Consider the following 10309-nt stretch of genomic DNA (forward strand, 5'->3'; position numbering starts at 1 on the left):
TATTTTCTGCCAGTGAGCGTTGTGTGGCAATTCATTATCGGCTCCGCTCCGCAGCCCCGCGCTTTCGCACGTTCTAGCGCATTCCGCAGCCACCCAAGCCTCCACTGACAAGTCCAAGTCCACCCAGCAAAGGGTCTGGGTTCCCCGCCGTTTCGACAGGTCTCGACTGTGAGCTGGGTTGTATGTCGTTCGCTGGCTGTTCTCCCTTCTATTTCGTTTCCATCTATCTTGAGGTGCTCGAGCTCAGTCTGTAAATATTAGTATGGATCCTCCCAGCTCTAGCATGGACCGACGGCTCTCGACGGACTCAGACTTGAGCCGCCTGGACTCGCCCTCGGGCGACTCGGCGAACTCGAGCCTCAGCTCGACGACCGCGCTCGTCCTGATCCACGACTCCGCTGACGACGGCGCGCCGTTCGACTTCTCGGAGGACGACGACGACTTCTCAAATGACCTGCAGAGCGAGCGGGTGCGCGCGTCCGCGGTGCCGCCCCTCCCGCCCAACACGGTCTTCCTCTACCTCCTCGCGCCGTACCTGAAGATCGGGGCACTGCTGCTCCCCGCGGCTGCGCGGGGCCTGCCGATGAGGTACGCGGTTCCGGCGCTGGTGGGCTTCGCGCTGCTGTCGGCGCTGACGAGGCAGGTGTGGTACATGCTCGCGCGGTACGTGCGCAAGGCGGATATGGAGGAGGTCGTGCTGGATGCGCTGGCACGGGGCGCAGGGAAGGAGGGGCGACGGAGGGTGGTGAGGGCGCTGGTGAGGCTCGGGACGGGCGCGGCGAGGGTGCTGGTGGCTGCTGTGTATCTGCGGGGTCAGTTTGTTATATTATGTATCGTGTATGCGGTGGTATTGAAACATGATTGGTGGAAGAATCTGTGGAGGCGCTGCTGCCCCTTGCGCCGGATATGTTAGTTGTCCCGCCGAGGATAGTCTTGACGGTGATTCTGGCTGTCATAGTTCTTCCCCTGACTTGGGCGAAAACTGTTGCGTTCCGGCGGATTGTATGCGCGGAGGGGATATCCGTCGCTGCATATGTGCTGTGGATGGCCCTGGAGACGTATGCGCAGACGCACGGCACACAGACGAGTGAGCCGGAGCCTAAGATGGGCGCTCTCTGGCAGAGCATCAGTGCGTCTGTTCCATACCCCCAGTTTTCGCCACTCTTAACCGATATATGTGACATGTAGCTACCATAGCGTGTGCGTTCTCGACTGCACTAACCCTCCCACTGTATGCGTCCTTGAAGGGGACCGTTCAGCCTATGACCACGGCGTCGAAATACTCACCTTCGTTCAAAATACTGTCTATCCTATCGGTGGCAGTAGCTACTGGCTTGCTGCTGCCTCTGGTAGTAGCATCTGCTTCATCGAACCTGCAGGTAGGGGAATGGATATACTCTAATGATTGATCATGCGTTGACATCGTAGAAGGCTTCAGGTTTCCCGTCAACGTATCTGATGGCCCTCTTGAAAGTGGCTATCCTGACGTCGTCGATCCCGGCTCTGGTCATAACCTGCCCAGCCATCCCTATGCCGCGTCGAATGCGCAGAGTTTCTGACGTCCCGCTTTCCAAATTTACTATCTTCAGTATCGTCGCTATCTTGTCCCTGGCACCGGAGCAAGCATCTTACGTTCTGCAGGACGTAATGCTGGTCATAGTACTGGCGGGATCATATACTGCGCCGGGTACGTTCATACCTCCCTCTCGCTCTTAATCCCATAAAGCTAACCACTTACACACACAGCGCTAATACACATCATCATGTACCAGTTCAAACGCCCACTATCCATAGTGATGCCGCACACACCCTCGCTGCCGCGGCATCGCTCCTCGGACTCGACGCCCTCGCATGATGAGCTCCTGCAGCGCAAGGAGCGCAAGCTGCAGCGGCGCCGCCTGTGGCGCCGGATCGTCTGGGACGTCGGCGTGTGGGCCGTGCTTCTGCCGCTGTCGGTGGGCGGCTTCGCGTGGGCAGGCGGGCGGGTCGCCGGGGCGTGGTGAACGGGCAGTCTTGGCTGTGAAATACTAGAGCATGTATCGGACTCGTAGGGTGTACTTTTATTTCGAACTTTGTATCGATCTAGTGTCTGATTTTTCTTATTGGCCAGCGGATGGAGAGATGTGTGACCCGCTGCCTTTCCCGTGATCGGACTGTCGAAGCAGTCGAGTGGCAGGTATCAAGCCTCGGCGTTTGCCAGGCCTAATGCCACTTTCGATGATCACGTCCATCCTGTTATAACTAATATAAGGTCCCACTCTTTCGCGGGCAGCATGTTCTCTCCTTTGACCTTGTCTGTCGTCTCGATGGCCAGCATCTCTGCAAGTACATCTGGGTCCGGCCACCGTCAGACAAGGACTTGGGCTTTAGCAACGACGACACCGTCGGAAACGCAAGATGAGCCTCCGCTGAAGAAGAGGAGTTCTGTCGTGGCCGCACCCTGGCAGCTCGACATTCTCGTCTCTCTGTACCAGCAGACGCAGCACCCTAACGAGGACGACAGGAGATGGGCTGCGTCGAAGACTGGATTGTACGTACTTGCCACTGTATGCGGTCTCTGCTTGAACGCCGAGTGTTAGGGAAGAGAAATGGATCATGAACTGGTTCCAGCGGCAGCGAAACCCGAAGAAGCGCTCCTTGTCTGTTGCCAGCCTTACTTCTAGTCTGTCCTCTGGTCCCGGTGCGGCTGACTGTCAAACGGATGTTTTCTCTGCTGGTCTGTATCTGAATTGGCGGCCTCCTCCTGGCGATATACCTGATCCTGGTAGTTCTTGTACCATGTACTTCGAAGCATCAACTGAGGGAGCTGAGCCCAAGCCAGAACAACTGCCAGCAAGGGAAGCCTCCGTGTCCACGGATATGTCGTTGGAATACCCCAACTCGCCAGACCTGCCGGACCCTGTTGGATATTCTGGCGCTAGGATCAGTGCGCCCTCGGTCGTGCAGTCGATTAGCATTACTCCGATAACTCTGATGACCCGGCCTTTCTACGATGGCTCCCTCGCTAGTCATATGTTCTCTCCCGCTCTGCCAGCTCACCGTGAAGGCTTGTGGTCGTCTCCCTTCACAATGAATCCAACCATTCAACAGGGCCGACAGAACGATCCCTCGGGAATACCGAGCATAGCTAACTTTCTTTTTGACGTACCGGCTACCGGAATCCACCTCTTTCCTTCATCTCCATCGAGCCAGTTTTCCTCGAATATGCACCAGTCTTTCTCTGTCACTCAAGAGTCCTTTGTCCCCCATCACTTAGGCGCGGCAATGTTCAGTCCACCTTCGCATATACCGCAACCTATTGTCCCCATTGCTTTTCCTGCGCGTCTGGGCGACCTTGTCAGTCTGACGAAGAGGATCCGTGCGACGTATGCGCAAGATGTGGTGGACGCGATACGGGGGAGCGACGGCGACCCTGCGCCGTCGCCGGAGTCCTCTACAAACAGGAGCGATCAAGGTAAGTACATGCTGTCCCAAAAGGGTGGCTCCTCGTTAACTTTCTGCAGTCGAAGAAGAGGAACGCGAGTTTGGGCTAGGGTCGCAGGTAATCGATCTCACCTCACGGGAAGAAGACTCCGAGCATATCAAGGAGGAAGACGTGGAAAGCAGTGACGATGAACTGGAGTTGATCACGCCGCAAGATGAAGTGGAAATGATGTTTCCCGATCCAGAGGGGGACAAGACTGCCAAGGGCACTTTTTATGAGATGTCCATTGAAGCTAACGCGGCGGTGGCCTGAAATAATCCCAATGCCAGTTTGTGTTTCCGGGTATATGGACCGACCTTGTAAGCCTTGAGCCATGTTGATGTTGATCGTCGGGCCTGTTCACCATGTATCATTACTATGTACAACCAATCCTTTCACTCTCCGATGTATGACCAGAGATAATCGAATAGATGTCCCGAAGGATATGGCTTATGCAGCATTCCAAGCAGCCCGACGACCCAGAGGATATGCAAGCAGATGTTTGTCGGAGTTGGCCCATAACATAGGAACCCCGTCTGTATGGGTGATCTGCAGCGTCCGGACGGGCTTCTCGAAGACTGCGGCAAAGGGGTTGCTCAAGCCTTTCTGGTCTTCCGGCTCTGACGGGCGCAGAAGCTCGCCGCTCCGCAGGGACCAGCCGCGGATGCGGGAATCGTGGCCGGCGGCGAATAGGAGGTCGCTGGCGGCGTCGATGGCGAAGCCCTTCGTGACGAAGTAGAGTCAGCGAATGGATTCTTGAAGGGAGAGGGAAGAGGGAGGGGGGATCATACCAGTTCGCGCGTGTAGCTGTTGACGTGGCCGGAGAATGTCGTGACGGGCTTGCCGGTGCTCGAGAACCTGAGGTCGAACATCTCCAACTAGGTATAGGCACTCGGTCAGACGCCTCGAGTGACTGTATGCGCACATGTCTCAGAACTCACATCACCGCTGATCCCGTTCACCACCATCCCCCACTCGTCGACGAGCCCCATATGGACGACCGAGCTCCGGCGGTCTTTGTACCGCCCATTCAAGATATCGTGCCCGTGCTGGTGCTTAGGGGTGCGCGTGTCGAACCGGGTGACGGAGCCGTTGCGCGCGCCGGCGTAGACGAGGGCGTGGGATTGGAGGACGGCGAAGACGTCGGAGTGGGTGTCGAGGGTGGTGAAGGACTGGGTGGTTTCGAGGGAGGGGATGTGGATGGCTTTTTTGCGGACGCCTGGGGGGGAGGGTGAGTTAGTTTACAGTGGGGGTGGGGGGGTTGGGAGGGGGACTTACCGAGGGCGAGGCTGGGCCCGTGGAGGTGGGATGTCCAGATGTCTGATATCTTCCTGCAGTCCAAATTGAGGATGAATGATCGTTCTGAATCTGTCACTCTGTAATGGACGAATTAGATTATTGGGCCTTATGAAGGTAGCGGTCAGACTCAACAGGTCTCGCACGAAAATCTTCGGAGATGGTCCGTATGAGGTCGCCCTGATGCAGCATGCAATGAGTCCTGCGCCTAGTCAAAGGAAAGAGGAATATCGCACACGCATCGTGTCTCGTCGATATGAATGGAGGTAATCTGCCATTGCAACTCTGAGCCGGTCTACCTAACACGGATAAACGCAGCAAGATGCTCACGTCCGAGCCTAAGCAAAGGTCCGCTTTCCAAGCGACTCGGCGCGAGTTCAAATCTTCGAACGACCTGGGCAGGTAGCCCACTTGGTCGAAAGCGCCCCATTCCCCGCCGAGCGCGACGGATTCGTACAGCCAACCTTTGTGGTCGCCGGTCACGCAGCGCAGGCGGTCGCCTGCGTCTGAAACCTAAGCTAGCTGTATCAGCTGGTGCGACGAGGGAGGTGACATATACGCATACGCAGAACGAGGAGAGAGGCCCGCTGAGAGAGATGTGGCTGAAGCGGGACGTAGCTGCTACCTGGTCGCACATGTGCTCACTGAGTTGGGTATTAAGAATGCGTCAGATACGTAGCCCCAGACACGCGTAGGGGCAGGACTGACTGCATCCAACGCTGCCTGCATGCGTACGAAGGTCCTGACCGTATTTCAGCCCATAGCGCGGATGGGTTCAGCCGCCTCCTCTTCCTGCTCCTCTGTACATCTTGCGTGGGGTCGTATTCCGCTCTTTTCCTCTCCGAAGCTCCTTGAGACGATACAGCAGTGGGTCGAGGATGGCTGGTGGGCGCCTTGTTTGGTTTGGACGAGAGGGGAAAGTATCGGTTCTTCTCCTCGTCAAAGTAAAACCCCGGCAGCTCGCGAGGCATCAAAGTAAGAGACACTCGATACGTTTGATATCAGGTTCTGTCAGAAAAGCTGCAAGCACCGGTAAGTAATAAAGTATGTAGGGTAAAGTTTGCAGTCAGAGTGGTGGCGCGAGGTGCAAGCTCGCCTATCACGTGACGCACGGATGTCGGATTCTCGATCACATCCCCGATCGCTTTGCCACACTGGGAGGAAAGGAGGAGCTGTACCGGCGCTGCATTGAACTAGCAGAAGTTACCCTACTTTATACAAGCGAAGTAGCAATATAGCGGTCGTAAATACGTATAAAATACAGCCGAAGGGGGGAGATCTGGTGATACAACGATGCGCACATGGATACATACAGGTCTAGTACGTGATGAGAACAGGCCGGAGCGTCCGCGCGAGAGCCAACCGTCCGAGTCCAGGGTTTCTCTGTCTGTCGTTCGTCAATCGTGGTCCGAATCGTAGCAGTCGCACTCGTATCGTATCGCAGCGCGCGGCATGTCAAACAAAATCTCTACAAAAGCCATAAAGTAAACATTTCCACAAAAATTTCAGTTCCAGTTCACGCGCTCCGCTCCGTTGGGGGTGGGGGATGGGGGGTATAAGGGGGGCATAATAAGGATAAGCATTACTCATCTTCCAGGGTTGACTCGTCCTCCCCGTCGTCGTCGTCCGCGTACTCCTCGTCCGAGTCCTCGTCGACGTGCCCGAACACATCCATCTCGAAGCGGAAGTACTGCAGGTCCGCATCTCCGGCGCGGATGCGCTCCGTGTCCGCATCGACGTCCTTGCGCCACACGAGGAACTTGCGCACGGGGCGCCCGACGGACCTGCGGAACGCGATGAAGCGCGCGATGTCCGCGCCCGTCAGGCCCGTCGACTTTAGGATCTTGAGGTTCGGGAGGAGCACGCGCGGGCGCAGCGCGGGGGTGTCTGTGGGGGGCGCGGGCGTCGCGGCGGGCGGAGGTGTGGTTTCGTCTTTGTCTTTGTCTTTGCCCCTAGCTTCGGGCTCGGGCTCGGTCTCGTAGTCGACCCTGAAGAGCTCCTGGAAGAACTGCTCCGGCACGCGCCCAAAATTGACTTCGAGCCCGGTGATCTGCGGGATGGCCAGCAGGAGCTTGCGCCACATGCCCGCGGGGCACTCGAGCGCGGAGATGTGGATGCACTGCAGGGACCTGAGGAGCGCCGTCGCGGGGTCGCTGATGAACTCGATGAACGACGACTGGTCCTCCTCGGCGTCGAGGCGCAGCAGGCGCAGGCGCGGCATGCGCAGCGGGCGGAGGAGGCGGCAGAGGTAGTCGGAGTCGAGGTACGTCAGGGCGAGGTCTTCGAGGCGCTCGAGCACGATGGGCTCGCAGCTCCACGCCGAGTCGACTTGCGGGCCGGAGTAGTGCAGCCCGAGCTTTTCGAGCTCGGGGCTGGCGCGCAGCATGCGCTCCCACTGCGGGTAGGTCGGGCGGACGCTCTCAATGTGCAGGGCGAATTCCAGGGACTTTAGGTTGGAGAAGAACGGGCACTCGTCCCAGACCAGGTTGACGCCGATCAAGGAGATGTTGCGTATTTTCGGGAGGAAGGCCTCGAAGATGCACACGGGCCGCTTGGATGTCGACAAGTAGAGGTTCTGACCGTTGCCCCAGTCCTGATAATGGTAGAGCTCCAAAGTCTCGAGATTCGGGGCAGGCCCGCAAGTGGATAGACGAGCCCGCGCGCCGGCTTTGCAGGAAGTACTACGGACCTTGAGCACAAACGAGCGCCACCGGTGCACTTGCGGCGCGATCACGTCGAACACGGGATTGAACTCGTCCTTGAAGATCGTGATGCCCGGGACATGCCTGTCCTCCGTCGCGGTGTCCACGAGGATGTCCAGCAGCTGATTGCGCGAGCGCTCGATGTAGAGCTGGCCCCGGGTAAGATGCGATACGAGTCGGAAGCGAAGGCGCGTCCAGAGGAAGGGGGTGCGCGTGGCGACCTCGCGCCATCGATGGCAGACGTGCGAGACCAGGACCTCAAAGTCGGGGCCCGACTTGAGCACCATGCCGTTCTCCTTGACGGCGTCATCGTCGCGGTGGCCGAAGAGGAATATCTGGGTCAGGAGCTCGGCGGGGAGGCCGTCGACGGGAGAAGGGGGCGGGGGGCTCTTCCGGCTGGGAGGGAGAAGCTGCATGACAAGCGTTCGCAGAAATCGAAGCACACACTAGTGTCAGGCTCTATGTCCACGCGCGCAGACGGCTGACGGGGAGTACTCGCCTTTACATCCAGACTGGACGCGCCCGAAGCAGCCTGGCTCCTCGCTCCTCGCATGGTGTCTACATGCTGTCAAACGTGTTCATGCGAGTGCACCCAGACAGCGTCAAGCACATACCGGCCTTACCAGGGTTTCGTTGCGATGGATGAGTGCGGACAGCGCGCTGCTGCTACGGGAGGGTTAGGCCTGACGCGAGACGGGCATCCAGGAGGACGATGTGGCGGGCGGCGCAAGGGACGAGGGCAGGGTTTATTATGAGGGATCGGGTGACCTGACCCGGGGCGCTCGTCGACCACGCGCTCGCCCGGAGCCGCACGCGCACGTCCAGGCCTCGCCCGATGCCTTGTCTCACTTTCTGTGCCCTGGGCGGCCACTGCCCCGGGCACTTCCGTCGATCGGGCAGCGTGATGCATCGGGGCGCTCATCTATCCACGAATTGAATTCACTACACAGACACCCCTGTATATGTCCTAGCACGGCCATCTAATCCTACGACCCGCGGCGCTTCCGTGTCCGCATGTCCGCCTGCGCGAGGGCACGGTATATATCCGTCGCCGCCGTGGGTGCCATCTCGAATGCCCTCAATATTGGAGGCACCGCGTCGCGGCTCAGCAGCAGGGCTTCCTCGACGCCTTCCTCTCCTGAGGCCCCCGCCTCACGCACGGGGTCACTCGGCGTCGATCCTCCCGGCGAGTACGCGGACGACGGATCTTGCGGCGCGTACGCCGCGTAGATCGCGTCCAGCTCCTTGCTCGCCTCCGGGACGATCGCGCCCCGCTCCAGCAGCGCCTCCAAATACTGCGACGCTTTCAACGCTGCCGGGAAATCGTTGGCACCGGTACATCCAACGTGTCTGATAGACTCACCTCTATAGTGGTGCCATGCCCGCCAGATGCAGAAGAAGAACGGCAGATTAGGTATAATGGCTGGTGGGAATGCGTCAGGTGGTTCCGTGAACGGCGGCGGGGAACTGGACGTACGTATGATGGCGACCGGGGCTGTCAAGGGGGAAACTAGAAGCCATGTCCATGCGCCTCTTCTATGTCGGGGCAGCCGCTTCGCCACTAGGGACTGTAGGTGCAACAGCGGTGTACCTGTATACGACGGGGGATACACTAGTGGGATCTGGGTCACGCCAGCGGGTTAGATGCTATCCCACAAGCCTGCGAGCATTCCCACCTTTATGCTATCCTTCTCTTCCTCCACCGCCTGACTTGCACTGCCCGGGGCAGTCAGCTTCGGGCCAAGGGAGGGATCGAGCCCCTTCAGCGCGAGCTCCTCAAACTCTATACGGTCCATGATGCGCTCCCCGTAGCGGAACGTCTTCAGCTGTATATGCACGTCACGTCAGTACCTAGACGCGCAAGGGTTCAGAAATCGCGCAGAGTCCCTCAAGCAAGGGCGGGGCACGGGCACGGCAGACGCTCAGTGCTCACCTTCCAGCTGCCCTCCGGCGCCTTGCCAAAGTTCGACCACGCATTCGTGACGGTCCTCGTCATCCACGCAATCGCGCCCTTGCGCGCGGCCTCCTGCACGGGCGGCGTCTGGAAGTGGTAGTAGATCAGCGGGTGCGTGTCCCGCAGCGCGTTCTTGAAGGACAAGGGCTTGCGCGTGAGCGGCAGCGCGATGATGCGCAGCGAGCGGACGGTCTGCACGAGCGCATCCTTGGAGGCTGCGGACATCGAGAACGAGTGGTAGGGAAGGGGTGAGGTCTAAGGATTATAGGGAAGCTCTGAGGTGCGTGTCCTACCGGCGGACGCCATGGCAAATGAGGTCAGTGTGCAGGCGCGGAGGCGTGGAAAAGCATGGGGCCCGGAGTAGACTCGCGGCCAGTCCTGTACGCAATGCACACGCCTTCCTTTTTTGGTTTCGGAGTGATGGAAGGCGTGAGCTTGCGAACGGACTGGTGACAACGGACAGTCACATAGCGGGGTCACAACTTTCCCCGCCAAGCGTGACTCCGACTTAGAAAAATTTGCCCCCTCAGACGTACAAAATCGTCTCTGGCACACATTGTTCAATGATGTTTTTGAAGCGAATGGAGTTGATTGGAATAGGTGAGAAAAGAGGATTTTCTCCTTGAGTCAGTCCAAATTCATCGAAATTTGACCTATGTCAAATGAATCTATGGCCTTCAAAACCTACAATGGTGCAAATCTCCCAAGGCATGATTTTTCTGAGTTATGAGGCTCTCAAATCACGAAGTCCCACTCATAGTTGGCGCGTGTCACGCGCATCCCGCCAAAAGGGCGACCGTAGTTCCCAGCCGCTTCGCAGTGTAGCGAGTAGTACGAGCGGAGCTTGAATTGCGAAGTGGCTGGTATCGAGCCTAGGCCCGGAGGGCCGAGATG

General features: G+C 58.4%; 5 protein-coding genes across 5 annotated transcripts; 2 read left to right on the plus strand and 3 right to left on the minus strand.

Moving 5' to 3' along the window:
• The first annotated feature begins 194 nt into the window (after positions 1-194).
• Positions 195-2110, plus strand: GLOTRDRAFT_118104 (uncharacterized protein). Its single transcript, XM_007872299.1, has 5 exons — positions 195-812; positions 872-1129; positions 1189-1379; positions 1432-1687; positions 1747-2110. Exons 1-5 carry the CDS (start codon positions 263-265, stop codon positions 2001-2003), a joined length of 1512 nt encoding a protein of 503 aa, XP_007870490.1. The 5' UTR covers positions 195-262; the 3' UTR covers positions 2004-2110.
• Positions 2111-2306: 196 nt separating this feature from the next.
• GLOTRDRAFT_133375 (uncharacterized protein) lies at positions 2307-3736 on the plus strand (the record flags this gene model as incomplete). The annotated part of the gene is made up of 3 exons (XM_007872300.1): positions 2307-2530; positions 2580-3454; positions 3504-3736. The coding sequence occupies 3 exons, from the start codon at positions 2307-2309 to the stop codon at positions 3734-3736; spliced, it is 1332 nt and encodes a 443-aa protein (XP_007870491.1).
• Positions 3737-3913: 177 nt separating this feature from the next.
• GLOTRDRAFT_49552 (uncharacterized protein) lies at positions 3914-5730 on the minus strand (the record flags this gene model as incomplete). The annotated part of the gene is made up of 7 exons (XM_007872207.1): positions 3914-4186; positions 4255-4341; positions 4405-4682; positions 4742-4825; positions 5044-5272; positions 5325-5384; positions 5449-5730. 7 exons carry the CDS (start codon positions 5728-5730, stop codon positions 3914-3916), a joined length of 1293 nt encoding a protein of 430 aa, XP_007870398.1.
• Positions 5731-6341: 611 nt separating this feature from the next.
• On the minus strand, positions 6342-7877 carry GLOTRDRAFT_96609 (uncharacterized protein; the record flags this gene model as incomplete). Its single annotated transcript, XM_007872409.1, has 1 exon — positions 6342-7877. The coding sequence occupies one exon, from the start codon at positions 7875-7877 to the stop codon at positions 6342-6344; it is 1536 nt and encodes a 511-aa protein (XP_007870600.1).
• Positions 7878-8396: 519 nt separating this feature from the next.
• On the minus strand, positions 8397-9767 carry GLOTRDRAFT_81660 (uncharacterized protein). Its single transcript, XM_007872301.1, has 5 exons — positions 9395-9767; positions 9138-9287; positions 8939-9083; positions 8825-8884; positions 8397-8773 (listed from the first exon to the last, which is right to left on the minus strand). The coding sequence occupies exons 1-5, from the start codon at positions 9638-9640 to the stop codon at positions 8448-8450; spliced, it is 927 nt and encodes a 308-aa protein (XP_007870492.1). The 5' UTR covers positions 9641-9767; the 3' UTR covers positions 8397-8447.
• Positions 9768-10309: the final 542 nt, after the last annotated feature.

This window comes from Gloeophyllum trabeum (assembly GCF_000344685.1).
Source record: "Gloeophyllum trabeum ATCC 11539 unplaced genomic scaffold GLOTRscaffold_00017, whole genome shotgun sequence".
NCBI lineage: Eukaryota > Fungi > Basidiomycota > Agaricomycetes > Gloeophyllales > Gloeophyllaceae > Gloeophyllum > Gloeophyllum trabeum.

Bases quoted from the DNA above. Each gene is read 5' to 3' on its own strand.
- GLOTRDRAFT_118104 (XM_007872299.1), top strand. From the start codon at position 263: ATGGATCCTCCCAGCTCTAGCATGGACCGACGGCTCTCGACGGACTCA. The intron at 1,130-1,188 runs GTGCGTCTGTTC...TGTGACATGTAG, and splicing joins CGCTCTCTGGCAGAGCATCA to CTACCATAGCGTGTGCGTTC. The intron at 1,380-1,431 runs GTAGGGGAATGG...ACATCGTAGAAG, and splicing joins CTGCTTCATCGAACCTGCAG to GCTTCAGGTTTCCCGTCAAC.
- GLOTRDRAFT_81660 (XM_007872301.1), bottom strand. From the start codon at position 9,640: ATGTCCGCAGCCTCCAAGGATGCGCTCGTGCAGACCGTCCGCTCGCTG. The intron at 9,288-9,394 runs GTGAGCACTGAG...GTGCATATACAG, and splicing joins CGCCGGAGGGCAGCTGGAAG to CTGAAGACGTTCCGCTACGG. The intron at 8,885-8,938 runs GTACGTCCAGTT...CATTCCCACCAG, and splicing joins AGCCCCGGTCGCCATCATAC to CCATTATACCTAATCTGCCG.